Here is a 20786-nt window from a genome sequence, read left to right as displayed (position 1 = left end):
TTAATTTTTATGAATAAATTTGATAACATCAAAATACGCAGTTCAACGCATGTTTGTGTGCCTGAAAATGACATCACGCCATTGAAGGTTGTAGCACACCTAGTGGAGAGATTGTGAATGTGGCTGCCCTGAGGTAATTACAAATTTCCCAACAATAGATATGGATGTTATAGAGATCAAATGTTTTTGGCAGGAACAACTCCTCTCTGAAGAAATCATCCGACATATACAGTCCAAATGAAACAGTAAAGATCCCATCAGTAAGATCACCATCAAATAAATAATTCAAGACACTTCTATACATTGTCTCTCAAGTCATGCATCACACCAGACAGATCGTTCTCCTACATATAATGTGTTTCCTTTTATAGTGGTTCTTTAGAAAACAAAACACTACATGATTGTAGCGCGGATGTCATTATAAGGCTCACTTCCTTTAATTTCAAAATTGCAAGTAAATATGGTACCACCTTTTTCAGGGGCTTGTCTCTGCATGACAACAAGGAACACATGATCAGGAGATTTTGATTATTCTACATGTTTGTGCCTTTTAAAATATACAAACAATCTGTCTACAAGTGACAGAATGTCAAGACCTATAAATTGATACAATAGAATGTCTGATTGTATGTATTAAGGTTTTTCTACCGCTCCAAGATGCTTTATAAACGTTAAAGGCAGAGCCAGTTAAAGAGAAGTCCCTAGCATTTTCTGTAAAAATTCACAGTAGTAAAAAAGTGTTTCATAGAATTACAATGACTATACAATGACTCATGCAGCAGATACATGTGTGTATGTGTAGGAGTACACTTTATTTCGTGTTTATGCAAAGCTCAGTAATACCGTCTCAGCTTCTGAACAGACGTTAGCATTAGCACTACTTCTAAAAGCCTGAGACAAAATGTCAACTCATTTGTACACTTTTATGTGTTTCATTTTATTTATTTAAGAGTCAAGATGTATTTCCTGCTCAAGTTGAAGACTTTAGTAGGAAGATTTTTTACAACATAAGCGAGTGTTTCATGATTTTGTTCTACTGACTGCTATCATTAAAAAAATCTGCTTTGGTTGAAAGTAAAATGAAAGTTATGAAAGACTATAAACAGCCTCTGGTGACCTCTTGCATACACTAGTAGTCAGGAGAAAGGTTTCCATGGAAGAACTATAACAAACAATAGTTTCAGCCTTCAAAGAGTTACTGATCCTTTTTGTCTGCAGCACTCGGGGGATTCTGAGGATTAAAAAGAAACAATGATAAACGTTACCACACTGTATTAGTTGACTTAACAAACCTGTACTTTGTGATTTTGCATCAGTGATTTTACCTGAAGCTGATGATGTTCCCTCAATAGTCTGTCATACTCCTGTGCCAGACCTTTAGCCTGCCTCTTCATGGCTTCCACTTCGGCATTGGACTTGTGCACAGCTTCAAAGACCAACAGCATAACAGCGATACATTAGCCTATACTTAAGATAATCAATGTCTCTTAAAGTAAGCACTGTTAATCAGCCCCTGCTAGTGTTTCTATGCCCGTATGGTCGCATGTAGTCTATACTCTGCTAACATCAAACATCATGGATGCTCTTTCATTGTCAAAGCATCTCATTAACCTTGAATTAAGACAATGGTATAAAACTGCAGATGATCTTATATGACTGTCTGGTGAGTACTTACTCTCCTCAGCAACCTTTACTTGTTCTGCCAGCTTCTCAGCCTCCAGCTTTAGTCGCTGGTTTTTCACTGACATGGACCTCTCTTCATCCAGGAGAGCCTGAGGACAAAGTGGTCTCTTAGATCACAAACAGCAGACATATGCGCACATACAAACTACACGTTCATGAAATGACACTGAGTGAAAATACAGCGATTTAGAAAACAGATTACTATATCCTCCCGAGCACAGTACCATAGTAAAAACAGATGACACATTCACTATAACATCAGCCATTTTAATCTGACATTACATTCAAAGTGGGAAGTTCAAATGCTCTTTCAATCTTTTGTTTTCATGCTGAATGCTCAGTAAATTGAATGAAGGAAATCGGAACATCATTTTCATTTCAATGCTTCTGAAATTATATTGACCAACAACTTTTTATGCTTTTTTTTTTTAGATAGTAATCAACAGTGGAAGTTTATTTCTCGAGACCTTGAGAAAACAACTAAAATGGACTTGTTGTCTCGGGGAAACCAAGGCTAATGAGATTTTAAAAAATTAAATAGATTGAGAGATTGACAGAAACGTACTCATTACCAAGAGAAAGCTGAAAGAGGCATAGAGCAGTGTTTGTCAAGATGTCTTAAAATTACACAGTTTACAAAATAAAACACAGTAAATGACATTTAAACTGCATTTAAGCATTCCCAACCTGAGAGTGATTTCAACCGAGATCAATAAATATGTAAATATGGTCAATTGTGGAAGAAACTGATGGAATAAACTTTAAGACCATAACTATAAAAAAAAAAAAACATCTAATTTCTGTTAACAAACTCTGATTAAGTCTGACTTGTTTGAGTGTCAAGTTGTCCTCCTGGTGCTGCCTGGCTGCTTTGACGGCACTGTCCATCTGCGCCTGAAGACCTGCAGAGTCCTCCAAGGTGACAGCAACCTGGTTCAACAAGGTCACAACCCGACGCATGATCCTGTGTTCACGGGACAAAGACAGAGGAAAAAGGAAAGGCAGGACAAGACAAGATGGGTCAAGATTTTAGGAAGTGAAGTGGGTAGGGTGAACGGAAGCTTGTCAAAAAGTAATGTTTGAGTAAGGTACCTAACGTATTATTTAGTGATGTGAGTAAATGTGGGGGAAAAAAGGACACTGACAGCCAGAGGAAGAGAGAGAAGCCAGATATGTAGAGATTCCTCTGTGCTCTGAACAGCTTCATGTGGACATGGTCGTACACATTTGGGTTCACCTTGGCATCGTGCATGGGCTCAGGTCCAGAGTACTTCTGCACCTCACGGACAGCATCTGAAAGTCCACAGGGGGACAGAAACATGGTTGATGCTGGTTGGACTGACTACAAACTGTTTGTCTATTTAGTATTGTTTCAATGTGTGTCATTGTCTGCAGAGAGTCTGTGACTCAGCAGATTGCTTACCAAAGAAGAGAACAATAAGAACCATGATCATTGTGAAGAAACATTTGTTCCAATATGGAGTTAACCAATTCCATATTTTCAGACTGAAAACTGAGCGCCATCTGGAAAGTAGGTCAAAAGGACATAGTTGAGTATTACAGTCATTATAAAGTGCTGCAAAGACTGAACATGACTGTACTCTGCTGGTTATTTGAGTGAACTGCCAATTTACATTTTCCCATTCAAAATGAAACTCTTGCATAGAACTTTTAAAAAAAACAAAAAAAACAACAACAATAAAAAAACACGAAGAACACAATGCGACAACACACTTTTAACACATAGTGTGACAACAACATAGTGACAACAACATGTAACAACTTCATGAAACAACACAGAGCGACAACACATTACCACAACAAAGGCTGACAACACAATGACACAACACATTGTTACCGCACCGTATGACAACAACGTGGCACCACACACTGCAGCTACAGACTATAACAACACGGTGTGATGCATCCTTCACCTGCACAGTGTGGCACCACACTACAGCAACACAGTGTGACATCATACAATAAGCAAATCAACACGTTGTAACAAGACATTGTAATGATGAATGAAGAAGACAGGTAAAATGATGCATCAGAGGGACAGGCACAAGGATACCTGTCAGACTACACGTCAGAATTTCAGGTATAAGGAAGCAGTCAGAAAACTCATTTATAAAAACCATTGTAACAATATGTATGACAATGCAGTCTAACGATATTAGTACAATACATAAAACAATGCAGTAAGGCAACCACGGGTATGACAACACAGTCAGACAACTCATCATGTTGGAAGGTAGTACAACAAAACTGAAATCAAAACTGATTCAAATTGACCCTACAAAGACAATTGTGTAGTAAAGGGAGAAAATACACTGTGAAAAAGCTCCGTCACAGCTGAAGTTACTGCAAATGATAGTTTAATAGACACAGATGTTCTTTGGCACTTGTAGCACCCTTTATTGGAAAATGAATACCAAAAAACGAATGAATGGCCAGCTTCACTGAGTGTTACGCTGGACCTGCAGTGTGTCATGATTTCACTTCGAATTGTGTTTCAGTTTTGTGCTGCTGTTCTGCAGTACCTCTTTGCTGAGATGAAGGGTATACACAGGATAAGGTTGGCTGCTATCTCTGCATAGAGGAAGAAAGCCACAGCTGTCCACTGAAGAGTCATTTTGACTGTGATTTCCTGAGGGGATTTACAAAAGTGATTAGCTGCCCATATATTAGCACTAACAAATTCTCACTAGGACAATAACTGCTTCAATAAGTCAACCGCTCCAACCAAACCACTGACTATGAAGTTGAGGATCACACTCTTTTCTTAACTCGCATACTTAAAATACTGCTGAACTTTGTAGCTTTTTATAATTGTAGAGTGATTAATTGAGAATACAGATATTTCTGAAGGCCTACTATACACTACAGGCAAGCTGCAGCTTGTAATCATATCCTGTTTGCTATTCTCAGGTTTTACCTCCAAATCCAATTTAGTTCCTCAGCACTAGTATCACCAGTATTCTCTCACGAACGGTCAGTGGTCAATCCATTCAAGCAATACAGACAGTTGATGGCTTACCAGATAAAGTCTTGTGATCAGATGAATAGGAAAGTCCCGACATGCACGCTCAAGCCCTCAAAAACATTCCCACCAGCTGTTGGTGAGCATCTGAGGAGCTGCAGCCCTAAAAAAAACTTGTCTGACACCAGTGATCACCTGATTCGTCAAAGATCACTACAAGATCAAGCAAACATTTTCTGTCTGAGTGATTTTGAGATTTGCCCTTATCGCCCGCAGGACAACTTTTTCATAAATGTATGTAAAACTGAGAGAGAGAGAGAGAGAGAGAGGGAGAGAGAGACGAAGAGAGAGAGAGGGGGAAAGAGTGAGAGAGTTTGCTGATGTCTTCTCATATTGCATGTCATGATACAAAAATAGTCATGTGAAGGGGAACACTAAGTCTCTTTACTGACATAATAATTCTAATGGCAACCTGAACACACATCAAACATGCGCATGCACACACACACAAATTAATAACTTAATGATTAATAAATCAAGGGTTTTTTTTTAGCACAATTAAAAAAAGAAATATAAACAAATGAATGTCCACAAGAGGGCAGTGTTAGCCAATCAAGTATGAAAGCTTTTGCACAGCTTTTTTGTTGTTATTGCTGTCTATTCAATCCAGGTATCCTCTGTGCAAAGGAGCTCTGCAGCCAGCAGGGAGGATCAACGTCTCAGTTTACACACTAGCTGAATATAAATAGACTTCCCGCAAACAGCAGATACCAAAAAGCTCAAATGGACAGCTGGACTGTAAAAGGATTGCTGTTTTTGTGTCTTTGTGTGCCTCTTAGAGGGGACAACAACCAGCTTGGCTTGTTCATAGACATATGAATTGCAAGGGTATTGCATCTCAACAGCAGAGGCTGAGGGAATTCTTCTGCATACACCACAGTACACTGCTTTGCCTTCTGAATAATGATGTTTGGAGGGCTTGATTTCAGCTCCAAGGACTATTCTGTGTATCCTGCACTCTTATATTCAGCTTGCAGAGTGTATTCACATGGGCTTCCTCTGTGAAAGAGACTGATAGCTGCTATCGTCTTTGACAGCAAGTCTCACGAGTGCTGAGGAGCAAAATGTTTACAGCTGCACCCAGTGATAGCTTTTGGAGTGTGGGCAAATGACTGTTGCAGGACTGAATAGGCTCTGATTGCTCTCATCTCCACACCATCTCAGAGGTCACAGCTCAAGAGACTGAAGAGTCATTACAGCAACACCCCTGCAATAAACAGATGGTCTGACTATGATGACAGGGCACTTGATGAAAAGGTGTAACCGAAGAGCTCTATCCATTTCTTTTACAGACTGATACAAATATCAGATCTGACACTGACAGACATCGAATGTGACAATGGTGACAATCTTAAACATCAAATCATTTATCTGAATATTTAAAACTTTTAACCACATCAAATGTGGATTAAACAGACCACACTTTGTGTGTATTTGTTGGTTCCAGCTTCTTTATGTCACAAGGGCAATCCTGAAAAACAGGCAACTATAGATCCTATTGAGTATTGTATGACAGGAAAACTGACTGCTGTTTGTCCCTGGACTATGGCCACTGTGAGGCATCTTGAAATATTTCATGAAGAGCTCCTCACCCTGTCCCTGAGGGGATTCACAAAACACCTAAGGGAATTTCAGTTCAGAGGCCTGAATCACAATCGTATCATTTCAGTCCCTAACCAAGCTTATCTGAAAAAAGAGCACATTAATTGACTTTTAAATTGAGAACTTAACCTTCAGGCTCATACGTTTTTTTCCTATAATGGCCAAGCAGCCCATGCTGCGGTTTGATACACCTATTAGCGTGTCCTGCTCCATATTACCATCTTTTGTGAACAGTTTTGTCAGCATGTCCATGTGGGACCATGTGAGCTCGGTATCAGTCCCATGTGTGTTTGCTCATATGGGTCGCTAATGGAGCAAAAAGTGAAATACCTGTAGGGCCCATTTTTAGGAATCACCCTCAGGTGCAGCATGGGCATCTCATTCGACTTACTTACTTGTGGTCCAGTTACTCGCTTTGAGTATACAAAGCATGTCTCAAGAATTTTTCAGAAACAGATCTGTATGCATTGCAATACATTGAACTAAAGATTGCAATATCTTAAGGTCAGGATTTTAGGCAACCACCCATGTGTCAATGCATATGCTGTACGTTAAGATTTGTCACTCACATGAGGGATGGAAGAGCAACGAGTCATAGTGCTAGTTTTGTGCAACTTACTTATCCTAGTCAGACATGAGCGTTTCCCTAAAGTGCCATTGAACAGACAAGGGTATCTTGTTCACAAAGAAATGGCTGAGCAAATGGATAGCCCCTTCATTTCTAGACATCTAACTATAGGCTGGTGTTCTCTTTGGTTGCTGGAAACGCGCCTGCAAGTATATGAAAACCTTTATTACAACAACAAAGCCTCACACTGATTTTTATCAACTTTGTCATTACTCCAAGTCACTTCCTGACATTTTTTTTTCTGTGAAGTGTGAATGTGCTTCCATTATCTACATACAATCTCCTATATGGATATATCAAGCCAAGGTTCTATTCTATATTTTTCCAATATCTTGCCCATGTTTCCTAAAATCCACAACAAAGTGTCCCTGTGTCATAAATGTGGACCCAGGATTATAATGTCTCGTAAGCAATCGCTGTAGAAAAAGTAGGAATTTGTCACTGTGTGTTCGTGAAAATGGAAATAAAGTGGAAAGGTGGAAAGATGGTACCGCTCCTGTCGAATTAAATTAATTTAAAAAAAAAGATTGGGTCTATATGAAATCCGTTCACTTAGTCTAGTTAAAGAGTATAGCCTAATATGTAGGCTAAGTGTGATGAAAAAGAAGTCAAAGCCCACCTACACTCCCTTCCTGTAATTTTTGTAATATTTATACAACATATTTTTTTAATTATAAAAAATGACGACAGGCTTTGCACTTATTAAAAACGACAAGATAATTTAAAGTCTTTATTTTAGAATTATGATGTCACTTAAGTAAATGTACATTGGCCTTCTCTGCTGCGATTTGTTTGGGTCATTCATAACTTTGCTTGACTGCATTAAGAGTACCATTATTAAAGTTTCCAAATGAGCAGGTACTACAGGTGTAGGCAATGATTTGATCTGTCTCATTGTTCTGTCACATGTTTTGTACTGTCTGAAGTCTAAACCTTTATGGTTATGAAACTTTGCCTGGACTCAGATTGTGGCTTTTTATTCAGTACTGATAAGGAATGGTTAAGAAGGGACTTTTGTCATTTCCGAACTGTTTCCCAGCAATACCATTCAAGTCACAGGGCTGAAACATTTAACATAGAGTTCAAGTAAAAGGGGAGGAGGGGGTAATGTTAAGTTAACGTTGCAAATAAAAAAAAGTAAAGGGTCCATAAATAGAGTTGTCAAAGAGGTTAACATTCTTTTCAGCACAGTGTGAGTGAACACCACTATGCATAACAGTGTGTGTATAGTATGGAATTGTAATCTAAGGAGGATGTTTTTTTTCCTGAACAAATGGTGTGGGAAAAATACCTGGTTTATGTAGAGCAGCACACAATGAATATTTAATGCAAGTTTAAATACAGAGGCAAAAGTTTGTTCATGTGTTGCTGATTCATGTACTCTAGGAAGTATTTTAGATTTCGAAGAGGAGGCAGAATGACAACTAAGAGGATGAATCATTTCATAACACTTCAGTCAAAGTGGGTGTATCAGCTGTGTATAGTCGGCATGCAGAGTAACCATATAAGCAGAGGATGCTTGTTAGAAAACATGACCTAAATGTAATACGAGGAGTCCTTTCATAATTACTAATAGAGCAGTATCTCTATAGACTGGTACAGGAATGAGTCCTAAAACCTAGAAGTGAGTTAGCATTTTAGCGCCATGGGTTCCTTCCTTTAAAAGTCAATGGGGATTAGATGTGGTTAGATGCCTGAAATAAGGTCTGTGGTTAACACAAGCCTATGAGATGTTGATGTTATGTTAGACAAGATAAACTATGTTAGCTAAGACCCCCACTTTTGAATTTTAAAGTTTTTACGCATACTTAAAACGGTGGTTGCTAACGAGTGGCTAAATGAGACTACAGTGGTTGTCGCAGACATTAAACGTCATCTCACCGGGAAGTCTTACTAATCCTCTGTACAGCTTCTAGTCATAAAAAAGGAAACAGAAAAAAAGACGCTAAAAGGACTTTATAAATGTCAACAGTATCTCCTGACCTGTGAACGTGAAGGGTCTGCCTGTGTGAGTTGAAGTTCTGATCGAGAAACCGTGTGATCAAATGTTTTATTTCGAGCATGCAGCTAACTCTGCCCTCTCTCTTACTGTCAATCAACCTGTCTACACTTCCCTATATTTGTGAAACATGCAGTGTTAGTTTAAACATATCACATGTTAATCTTAAAATGAACTAAGATGCACTTTCAATACCTTATTTTTCTGTCTTTAAATACCTATTTTTTTTAAATCTTTGTCCTAAATGTACCAGTAGGACCAATTCAAAGCTTTTAGTCACGTGACCAATGTGGAGGGCTGGAAGGCAAAAGAGTTTAGTAGAGTCACAAACCACCATTGAAAACACTATGGAACAGAAGCACAGGTTTTATTATTTTCTTTTTTTCAAACAACGCATGAATTCATAACATGACAATTGAGGTAAAACAGATATTTTTGGGCACTGTGGGGGAGAAAAGGATGATGTAAAAAACAAAAAAAAAAAGATTTGTAAAATCAATTTAGCGCCTTGTCCACACATAGTTTGGGTTTTTGTAAAAAAAGATATCCTGCCCCCTCCGTCTAGAAAAAAACGTACGTACACACGACCTCGTTTTTAGAAAAAACTTCATCCACACGTAACCGCAGAAGTGCGTTTTTAAGCACATTCATACCGTTTCCAAATGTATACACAGGTTGCATATGTGACATAAGAACATATTTTATCGCAGGCAGTGATGTTTCGAAACGCAAAGCCCCGGTTATTGACATCCACATGCAAATTCACAAATCTTCACTTTGGTTGGAGGTTTTTAAAAGCTTCATTTTTGATGACGTAAATTTGCGTTTTCGTGTGGATGAAAGGCCAAAACGTAGAAAAATATCTTTGTTTTGTAAGATACCTGGCTACGTGTGGACGGGGCCTGAGTCACGTTTGTGTGAAAGATATAAGTTAACATGGTCCCTCTTTTAACTGTAACACCACAACATCACTACTACACTGCTGTTGGATGAAAGTATAAAGTACAGGCGGTTGTATGTGTTCTTATGTCTGGGTCAATAATCTCCCCCATTGGAAAGTAAAGAGAAAGAAATGTTTCCTCATTCAAACATCTGTGAGTGTTAATTACCTACCTTGGTGACGAGTCCTGCTCCATCTGGCAGATGATTGGTTGCATGGAGCAGCAACATGTTGACCTTTCTGAACAGTATGGCCTGACATGTTTAGGCATGAGTGCCAAGAGCAGCTGACAAAACACAAAACAAACACTGAAAACTTGAAGCACTGAAAGCGTGTGAACGCAATGACGTGGACAAAACGACGTTGCAACTCAGAAACTTGGACCGTCCAAGGAGCTCATGAACGCCGCATCAGGCATTTGAAGTCACAGCAAGTACGACTTTTTTTTCCACAAGGATTCCAACGTAATGAGTGTCAGGTCCATACAAGCCAAACAATGACCATCAAAAAAGTAAATTGGACATTTACTTCTCTTTATGACTTTGCGTTTCTATTGTGACTTGAGAGCCCTTGTTGGAAATGGCTTCTGTATAAAATATACTGTAAGAGTTGAATTGAAGTTCATTGAGCGCTCACCCGGCAGTGTCAGACTCAAGCTGCCTGGCTGTCTGAGCGAGCTGTGTTGTGGCGTACTTGTTCATATTCTTTCCATGCGGAGAGAAGAGTGGCAGTTTAATCGCCAGACAGTAAAGTCATCACTATGCTGCTGCAAGCTGGAGGGCAGCAATCTTCTCGCTGCTGTCTTTCCTCTCACCCACCGTGGTTGACACTCAGTCAGTGCTTGATAAAACAATTGCACTATCACTTACAGGCAAAGCTGCACATTGATCTCGTGGCAGATAAACACAACCCATACATTGCTGAACAGTTGTGTATGCTCAAACACAAACTATGGCACAGCGTCTGGAAGGTACACTCACACATGCGCAAGCCATGCCTGCACAAAACTTGACTTCTTTTTGTCCTTGACGTACTTAGTGTAGTGTGATAAGAATGTACTTCTTGTCCTTTGTCTGAGCCACTTTCCCCAAATGATGATTAAGATTTTGCAGCATGAGGGCAAATGGAAAGTTCTTCCACATTAAATCGTGGAATTTCTGTTTTCATGGCCAATTTGTCTTCATTTAGAAATCTTGATTATATTGTTTTCCCAGATTATAGCACTTTATCGCTCCATATTGTCTACTTAAGAATGCATGCTAGGTTGCGTTCCCTGTTTACCCCCCAGGATTTATTTGTTTCCTGAGGAAGAGTGGATAATAAAGGAGACATCTTGTTGTGTCATTACATGTCTGCTCTCTGCTGATAGCCACAAAGAGCAGCAACCCACCCAGCATTGATTTAAAGGCAGACTGTTGTGTCATTTTTCTCCCATGCTACACGATAGTGCCTTTAAGGTCAAAGCAAGTAGAGGTCAGACTCAGTTGTGTCGGTCTTCCTGTGTATTCTGCTTTCTATCCCACGCAGGTTTTGTTGTACACAGATTACTGGTTGTACATCACAGTCATTTTTCTTCCAACTCCATGAAGTGGCCTACCATCTCTCTAAACGTGGCTCGGTGAGAGTAACATTTGGAAAATGACCACAAGCCACAATTTGTCAAGCTGTGCTGACTGGTGTGCTCAATTCACTTTCTTCTTCTCTCCGATAGCAGAATTACAGTTGAGTGTTCGCTGACCTAATCCAATAGAGGCTCCATACGGACAAAGTAATGTGATTTCCCAGGCTTTTATTCTGTGTCTGTAGCTGGATAGAGAGGGGCCTAGAAGAGATGGCATCTGAATTGGGGAATGGATGTCAGAGAGGGGAGGGACACAATGCATGAGATATGGTCGACAGCGAGCGCTAGCCTTGATTTTGGATTATATGAAAGAGAGGGAAGGACAGAGCAGGGTCAAGTGGTTATAACACGGCTCTCCGTGAAGTATCATTACCCCTCTGCTATTGGCTATGCTAATGTTTTGACCCTTAATTGTATCTGCAGGTCGTCTCAGGTTAGACGTGTATTGTAGTGGCCTGCTACTCAAAACAATTTGTTAACAAGCAGCTGTAACCTTGAGGCTGAAGTTAACCTTCAATTGATTTTAACTAGGAAAGTGGCAAGCAGTTGATAAGAAACACTATGTCTGGTTTTCGTTTATTTTTGTTTTTGGATGTTAAAAAAATCCTTAATGCAGCTATAAAAAATAAATTGTATTTCAGAGTAAGTACACTTGTAAAAGGGTAAGGGGCATTTAAACTGATTATTACTCAAGTATTTTTGTCCCATTGTGCTGCAACTTGATATAAATACAAAAGTGCATCCACTGATTCAGTGTTAGTCATGGCCTTCAACCAGGCTCCTGAATTTCTGCATTTAAAATTTGACAATGTTTCAAAGGTCTCTGAGTTTCTCGCAGGAATGTAATTCCCCCCATAATGGAGGAGCTTCTGAGCCAGTCTGTGCCTTTATACATGGGACCAAGGTTAAGAAGGTCATCGAACTGTGCCAAAGCCAGAATCCACATAAATGTAACAGCTATAAAACAGGTGGAGTGATTCAGCCTGTAACGAAAATAACCAGGAACACCTCTGAAGTGTGAACCCCACCTTGCATTGAAGGCTTCTCTTTGACTGCTCCTTTTTCTCCAGAAGGGATTCTGTAGAGTTGAGTTTATTAGTTTATAAATAGGATCCTTTGGACCATGATGAACAGTAAAGCTTTTTCAGAGGACAATTAAATAGTGTAAAAACCATGTTGGATTACATGCAAACATGATGAACTTCAAGCTTCTATTTTGTAGTCACAGTCAGTGTCTGATGGAAATGACATCAGGAGAACTGATGCATCAATCTGAGTGATTAGTGAGAGCACCCCCCCACCACCACCACCAAAATAAAAAAAAAAAGAAAAGAAAATGACGAACACCCAGTGAATGTGAAAATGTAATGGAGTGTTAACTACATGGCGATTAAGTCACAACATCATGCAGTGTTGGTTGTGCTTGAAAGGCCTTTTTAGCTCAGCCTGTCTGGCTGCACCAAGGTCTAACGGGTGTTATTAGGATTGCTCTTAAAGGGTCCTGTGATCAGTTTGGATGATTTATTTTTAACAGCAGTGACAAATTGTGTAGTAATACCTGACATTTAAGGGGGGAGGGGTCTCAATGATGTGATTATTTGGAAGATAGAAATTTGTTGCCTTTGTTTTTGCAGATCTTGTGCAAAATGTTGTGTTGTTCTGTACTGGTGTATGTGCCTATGGATGTGGTTTTTCTATTCTATTTCTGTTTTTCTATTTTACTTATTGATTCGAGTAGAAGCAGCTGAATGTTTGGCAGCACTATGAGTCCAAGACAAATTTCCCCAAAGGGACAAAAAAGCGTATCGTATCGTACCATTTTTATGGTTGAGGGATTCTTTTTTGAAACCACATTTTTGAAGTTTTCCTTCTGAAACTTGGACTTGTTTACATATTAATGTTAAATCTCTCCTCTGGCACTGTGTTTTATCTCATAGGTTATTTTTTCCCTCCCCTGTCGGCTAATCTGTTGCTGGCTGTGATCCCATCTCCACTCTCAATCACAGACATGCCCTCAAGGTACTGTGACATCCACACTGCCTGTTTACAGCAGGGTCATAAAGAACCTCGCTTGCATCAATATTCCTGTACCAGCCCATTCTGTTGTGCTACACCCAACACATTGGCAGCCGAGGAAGCATCTGATGGAGGTCGTGTAATCGCTCTGGTAACCAACAGGCCGGTGCTCTCATGATCTAAAGGGCTCTTCAATTTCCCTGCAGTACCTGAGAAAGCAGTGCCGTAATAAGATCATTACGGAGATGTACTGAGAAGTACAATATTCATGTGTGTGCATGTACCCTAATGCATGAATATGAATGCACTGTATATCCTCATCTTAGACAATCCTTGATCCGGGGATGGTAATGAAGTGATCCACCAGGCTAGCTGAGCACAGTTTATATGCTAATGGATATTGTAACTTTGCATCTAGATTAAGCATCAGAGCGATGGCTGAATGTACTAAGCTGTTTTTTTTGTTGTTGTTTTTTTTTTTTCGATTCATAGTACTGCGTTGTTTCCACAGCTGTATGAATAAATCGTTCCAACTTATTTTGGACCAACTTATTGCATAAGGAGTTTAGCCAAAAGGTCAGCTGCATTTAACTGATCAACAGCAGCCAGTTGTGCACTGTACAACATCCCTGCCTTTTTCTTCTTGGAAAGACAAAGAATTTCAGACTGTTATTACATCTCTACAAAGGCCAGGAAGAAGAACTTCATCTTCTGTGATTGTGTGTAAACAGAATATTTAATACTTTAAGATTTTGCAGTAAGTTCTTTATTGCATTTATGGATTTGCTCACCCAGAGAGCTTGTTGTTAGACTAGTGTAATCAAAAACAGACAATTTGAAAGGAAAACGGTGCTGAACATTTTGTGTCATTTTGATCGGAGAAGTTCTATTTGATAAGATAAAATCCAACGTTTTTTGTTTTTTTTTCTTTTCCTGGTGTTTATAAAGTGCTGCTCTTGTCACACCAAAAAGTCATTCTCAATTCATCAAACCAAAATAAGGCAACCGTAAATTTTCTGTTTGGCGGAGAAAGGTGACTGTTGGAGTAAAACAGACTGAACTTTGATTACATCTGGTTTAAGTCAAACAAAGTGATAAGAACCATGGTGTTCTGTTGTGTGTGTTTTTAAACACTTAAACCGGTGATTGTGAACAGACACCTCGCAGCTGTTCATTTATATCCACATAACGTCTTCCTCCACTCCACTACTTTTCCTCCGTTTCTTCCAATTTCTCTCTCATTGTTACATCCTCGTACCGACATTTGAGTCCCATATGAGATGTGTGCTCTGAGGCAATGAGGTCAGTGGTCATGGGGGGAGTACAGGGTCTAGTGTCAGAGCAAGTGGCTTCATGATGAATGGGAGTAATCTCACAGCTGTTACAGAATCACAAACACTTAACCTGGGGGAGGGGAGAACAGGAAGCCTTTGCTGTGTTAGGTGAGTGAACACAAGATTTATTATAAATAGACATATACAATACATTTTCTACTTCTCTGTCTATTTATATACCTTGTTTTGCCCTATACTGTACATGTTTTATGTATGTACACAATTTACTGTAGACTATGTTGATACTGTTACAAAAAGCCATGCAATATCTACAGTACAATATATGGTGTATCTATGAAACCTACTTTTGTTCTCAATAAATAGTAATAAATTATTCAGGTTTTGTTTTGTACATTAAATTGCACATATTATTTACATTTCTGCTTTGGATAAACATTTTCCCTTTTTCATCCTGACCTGATGTCACTTTTAGCTGCTTTTATTGACTGTATACCCTAAAGACAATCAGTTCCTTCAGTCCACATCCTCAGAGGACAGACATTTCTGTTGGGCCTCTTTGTCCTCAAATGTCACCTTTTTGTTCCTCTTTGGGTCGATCCAGGAGTTGTGGATGATGGCGTTATTAGGAGTAGGATCTGCCTCAATGATCGACACCACCCGCTTCTTCATCTTACTTTTCAACACTTTCTGGAACTTCTGCCTCGTGAAGGCATAGAGAAGTGGGTGAAAGATAGTTGTCCCGTAAGCCATGACCAGGAATCCCAGTCTCAACTTGACCATGAGGTCACTGGGACCCACACTGAGGATGACTGTGTTGAGCACTGTGATTGGTGTCCAGCACAGCAGGAAAGTGGACACGATAAGAAGGGACATCCTGAAAACCCTCTTTTGGCGCTCCCGCCTTTCTCTGTGGCGCTTAACAGCCCTGCGCAATGCGATGATGACAGAGACAGAGGTGCGCATACCCAGTGTGGGGATGCGGCTCCCACTGCTCTGGGATCCGTCTGTGGCTTCTTGCTGCGGAGTCATGGCTGTCATGGATGGACGCTTTTTCCTGCGAGCCTTTTTCTTCTGTGACGCGTGGAAACGTGTGCCGATGCGAATGTTGAGTGCCTGCAGGATCTTTGAATAGGTGATCAGCATGACAACGACAGTAAAGAAGAAAATTGGAATCTGAGCAAGCAAGTGGTAATAGAGGCCAAGTTCTGTGTAGTACTGGTTAGTGTGGACCACATTCTCTACCACAGTCTGGTTCAGCTCAGCTGGGCCCTGTGCAAAGAAGCCAACCTCAATGAAGGGAACGAGGAAGCTAATAAAGGATAGCACCCAGATGGCAGACAGCAGGGACAGGGCACGGCCCATGGTCAGCACACGGTTGGCTGGTTTGACCGAGATGTCGTATCGATCCAGGGTGATGGCAAGCACATTTGCAGCAGTAGCAACACTAGCAAAGGAGACACAGGCTTCATGAAAGCAACAGATGAGGCCAGTATCTCCCTCCAGAGAGAGCAGCACCACCACAATGGTGAGGGGGATGCAGCAAACGCAGACCAGTACGTCCAACACATGGAGGTTCATAGTGACGATGTTGCTGACAGAACTTATGAGGTTGGACTTCATACAGTAGAGGGCAAGCACAGTGAGGTTAGAGCTGAGACCCAGGAGGATTTCCAGCATGAGGAAACCAGTCAGGGAGACCTGGAAACTGACCGGGTAAGTATAGGGGGCTGGGGTCGCCGGACTCATGGTGCGGCTGATGGGTTCAGTGTTGTCTGTGACGGTGACGTTACTCATGGTGGCTTCTTGTTTCAGGTAGGGAAGGATATGCATTATCCTATGAATAAAAGGCAGAGAAAAACAAAGTTCATGAAGAGGAAAAAAGGTTATTTTTGTGCATATATTGAGGTTTGGATTTAACACACAAACAGAATGTTTTACTGGAAACTAAAGAAGAAAGCAATCAAATGATAGTTTTTGTAGAGTCGACACTGAATAAATACCTCCACTTGTTTTCTTGCCATGCATTGCAAATATAGTAATGTCTTACTATGCACATGGTATGACTAAATACTAACTGCCTTGCCTTAATCAGCTTTTACTTTTGTTTAACAAATTTAATTAGAAATATAAATCCACCACAAAGTCACATAATGTACACTTTGAAATAAATTAAATTCTAATAGACCCAAAGGCGTTCTGGCTTGATTTGGAATGGATTTGTCATGGCTTAGTTTTCAAGGCTGAGCAGCACATTTAAGCTGACGTAGTCGTAACATATTAGCATATAACATTTACATACTGAATATCGACCAGAGGTCATGAAGCACGGTGAGGGCAAGCATTAAAGAGAAGATTTAAAGCCCATTTGGACAGGTTTCGGTATTTCAGGGCAGTGTTTCAGTTTGTCTTCATCTGACGTACCAAAGCAGGATTTGCTGGCAGCATCTTGTTATTGGAGATTTAAAGGAGGGGGTTCATTACTGACAAGAGTTTGGGGCATAAAAGAGGCTTCCAACTCTCAGAGATGCACTTTAAAAAACATGACATTTGTTCGGATGAGCTGTAAATAATTAAAAGGACTAACAAGTACACCAAAAAGCAGTCAGTACATTGGACTGTAATTACTATTGAGTTAGGGGGAGAAAATGCTTAGACACATTCACTGCAGAATAAATTAAAGTAAGTGATTAGCACATGAAATATTAAAAAGTCTTAATGGGCTTTAAAATTGCATTGAGAAAAAAAAGAAAAGAAGATATTTTGGACTGTTTACCTTTCCCTCCAACACTATCTGAATACTAGGGCTCTGTAATCAGGCCATAGAGTCCATGTTACATCCACAGAGACAAGCATCACATCCAAACATAGCCTGTGGAAAAGTGTTTCCGCTCCAGCAAAGCCCCCCAGTGAGGCTTTTCCTTTTACTGCCTGTCCATCCCAGGGAAGCTGACAGCCCGAAAAGCACCTGTCCGCCTCCCTTAAGAATGTCAACAAGGTTTGTCGTAACCCAAATGGCAAGTAAGCTACCTGCTCCGTGTGTGGTGTGGAGGAAATCGGCGATTGTTGCACAGAAGTCTTTCCCAGAACTCTTAGCCGCACTGATGGATGAGAGGAGCAGGGATGAGATGTCAGAGCAACCTCCTGTTTATAATCTCATGATATTTCCAGGAAGGAAAGACAAAGCCAAACCAAGAAAACAAAGAAGCACAGACACTCAAAGTATGATCCAAATTCTTGCTTCTTGTTTTTTTTTTTTTTTGGGGGGGGGGGGGGGGATTTTGTTAAAGGAAAAGCAGCCAGATCAGTAAATAAAAAAAGAAGTACCATCCATCAGCTTGTACTCCAGATAGTCATATATGTTCCCCAATTTATACCATAGTAGTGTGCAGCATTTATCCAGGAGAGGTCAGTGTATCCAGGCAGTGTCCAGGTCCATGCCTCTCCCCTGGGAGCTTTAATGGAACAGGCCTTCACTCTCCACCTTTGTCATCAGTCTCTGTACGCCTGGCTCCAGCCGACATTGACTTGTAAATCGAGCAAAGGTCTCTGGTTTGCCCCTCGGCATGCTGTACGCTCAATCACCGGTTATGGCGGTAGTAGAGCAGGTTATTAGATTGCATGTGTGTCCATTTACCATGACATGTGTAATCACTGTGACATTTGTGATCACTAGTATTTATATGTGTACAGAAGGGAGCTTGATTAAGCGATAGGGGAGAAGGTCGTCCTCATGAGGTAGTGGAAGCGAGTTCATCAGACACCAGAAATCCTAGACAACAGTTGAACTTTAAGAAGGAGGAGCTGCACAGTACATCATCTGTTCGTCCTTCAGTCTTGCATCTTTCTTTCGCAATGACCTGAAGAGAGAGGAAAGGAGGAGGTAATGGGTGGTAGAAAGAGAGAGGGAGAGTGAGTAGGAAGGAGTAGGAAAGAGAAGTGTGGGAGGATGCGTTAGTTAAAATAAACATCCTCAGTTGTGAGTTGACAAGGAAACTCGTATTAGCATAGCAACAAGCCCCTGATGTCTTATCATGTTCCTGCTCGTTGCCTGATACACTTAACATCTTCACTGTTGCACTAATTAACATAACAGCACTAATGAAGGGCTCGCACAAGAGACACTACTGTTTCACATCTCAGCCTCCCGCTTTCAGATCTCAGATTAGTAACGGATTTGTATTCTTTATGTAGTGGATCATTTCAGGAGAAGAAGCATGGCTTTTGCAGTCACAGTGGTGATAAAGTGGTCATACATTTTTCATGGTAGGACACGGTGCCTCAGAACTGTAGCGTTGTATGGTTCCTAGCGTAACTTGTCATAAAGACAAGGATGCCCCCTTGTGTGTCACTATGTGATCCATGTAATCGCTTCAGGGGAACATGACCGTCATCCTTCAAGGTGGTTTCGCTTTACTATCCCCACAATGTCAAAAATGAGCAGCGAGTAACATGCTTCAGTACAGGGCAAGAGAGAAGATTAGAATCCATCTCACGAAGATGCACTGCTTCAAAATGCGCTTTTGCATATCCAGTTTAAATATGATATATCCTGACAGCTCCAAAAAAAAAAAAAAAAAAGGATGTTTGTGTAGCAGTAAAAAGTAAAGGTATGCCTTTTTAGAGTGTAATGTTTACAGTAGCTGCTACTCTGTTTAAGGATGATTGTATTTGAATCAGTTAAATAGGTTTCACTAAAGACATCAAATGTGTAGAAGACTGTCTCTTAGTAGCTGAAGTTATTCAGAGATGTTTTGATGGTTTCCGATTAGGGCCATGTGTTGTTGTGACAGAGAGGTTTGGCATTGAGTTTTATTTGCTGTCACCTACGCTGTACTAGGCTGAGTGCTGTAAATCAAACCAATAAGTAGAGTGCCCCATCAAAACACAGCTAGGCTCACCATGCAGGGTAAACACAGATGCTCCAGAGCTGCTCCGCGCTCACTGCTCGTCTTCTTTCCTTGCAGCTCTGTAACAATCTAGGTCGACCGATAAAACCTGCTTGGTTATCTTCTGCTGCTTCTTGCTGTAATCCAAGAAGTGGGATTGAATATTGATGACCACACAAGGGTCACACAACTGACAGATGTTCTTTCTTTTCCGGAGTCCTGAGCAGAAAAGAAAAAAAAAATCCCAAGTCCACAGAGATTAGTCCTGATAGGGATGCTGGTGGAATTCTTCTTTTTCTCCCCTTTTCCCCTCGTCTTTTCCTAACCATTCATATGAACTGGTCCGTGAATACTCATTCTTTCAACAACTCTGTTGCACTCCCTTCCCTGGCTAACTGTGTGGATTGTGAGTGCAAACCATCACACTCCTCGTATCTTCCTATCTCCCGCTCTGCTCCCTTCCCTCTCTCTCCCTCAATCCCTCCGTCCCTCTCTCTCTCTTTCTCTCTCTCTCACTGCGGAGGTTTGCAGTGCTCCCCCAGTCCTGATTGGTCTTCTGTAATAGGCTTAACCCTTTCCTCTCCGGCGAAGGGAGGTATTTCCTTTTGTTCTTACTCTATCTTCTCTTCCCCGACAGTGACTGCGACGTCCCATGTGGGGCTGTAGTGATTTTGGGGAAAAAGCTTCTACTACGCCGCATAGAGATGTAGAAGGCACTGCGTTAAACTCACAACCTGCTGCAGAGTCAGAGGGGCAGACTGTTGAAAGAAAAACTGCAGAAAGCGCTGTAATGATGTATTAATTAGCTTTGTCACGATGTAATAAACAAGTAATGTGTTTGTGCACTGTAGGGGGACTAATGAGGATGGGCAGCCAGCAGAGAGAAACAATATTTTCGTATTGATTTTTTTTGCACATACATTGATCTTAATATGTGTGCAAGTGAGCATGAGAGGCAGCGAGGCTGACAGAGAGGAGACACATTCTTGCAGCTGTGAGCGGAAGAAATGGATTATGTAGGAATAGAATGAAAGTCAAAAAAGAATAGATAGTGAATAGTTGCTCTGACTGAT

General features: G+C 40.6%; 3 protein-coding genes across 4 annotated transcripts in view; 1 reads left to right on the top strand and 2 right to left on the bottom strand.

The window, feature by feature from the left end:
• The window catches only part of parietopsin, a 150445-nt gene that overhangs the window by 45086 nt on the left and 84573 nt on the right, over window positions 1-20786 (top strand). The gene's annotated exons all lie outside the window — the stretch shown is intronic.
• On the bottom strand, window positions 110-4991 carry bcap29 (B cell receptor associated protein 29). 2 transcript variants are annotated; one of them, XM_079345812.1, is made up of 8 exons: window positions 4724-4991; window positions 4227-4333; window positions 3107-3207; window positions 2829-2976; window positions 2512-2647; window positions 1676-1772; window positions 1326-1426; window positions 110-1231 (listed from the first exon to the last, which is right to left on the bottom strand). In XM_079345812.1, exons 2-8 carry the CDS (start codon window positions 4316-4318, stop codon window positions 1196-1198), a joined length of 711 nt encoding a protein of 236 aa, XP_079201938.1. In that variant the 5' UTR covers window positions 4319-4333; window positions 4724-4991; the 3' UTR covers window positions 110-1195. The 2 variants fall into 2 exon arrangements, with proteins under 2 accessions (XP_079201938.1, XP_079201939.1); XM_079345813.1 differs by lacking the exon at window positions 4724-4991 and adding an exon at window positions 4622-4717.
• Window positions 13072-20347, bottom strand: LOC306824854 (G-protein coupled receptor 22-like). The gene is made up of 3 exons (XM_079345232.1): window positions 19726-20347; window positions 17601-18684; window positions 13072-16661 (listed from the first exon to the last, which is right to left on the bottom strand). The coding sequence occupies exon 3, from the start codon at window positions 16655-16657 to the stop codon at window positions 15341-15343; it is 1317 nt and encodes a 438-aa protein (XP_079201358.1). The 5' UTR covers window positions 16658-16661; window positions 17601-18684; window positions 19726-20347; the 3' UTR covers window positions 13072-15340.

This window comes from Symphodus melops, assembly GCF_947650265.1.
Source record: "Symphodus melops genome assembly, chromosome: 6".
Taxonomy (NCBI): Eukaryota; Metazoa; Chordata; class Actinopteri; order Labriformes; family Labridae; genus Symphodus; species Symphodus melops.
This window is presented reverse-complemented; position numbering and strand designations above follow the sequence as displayed.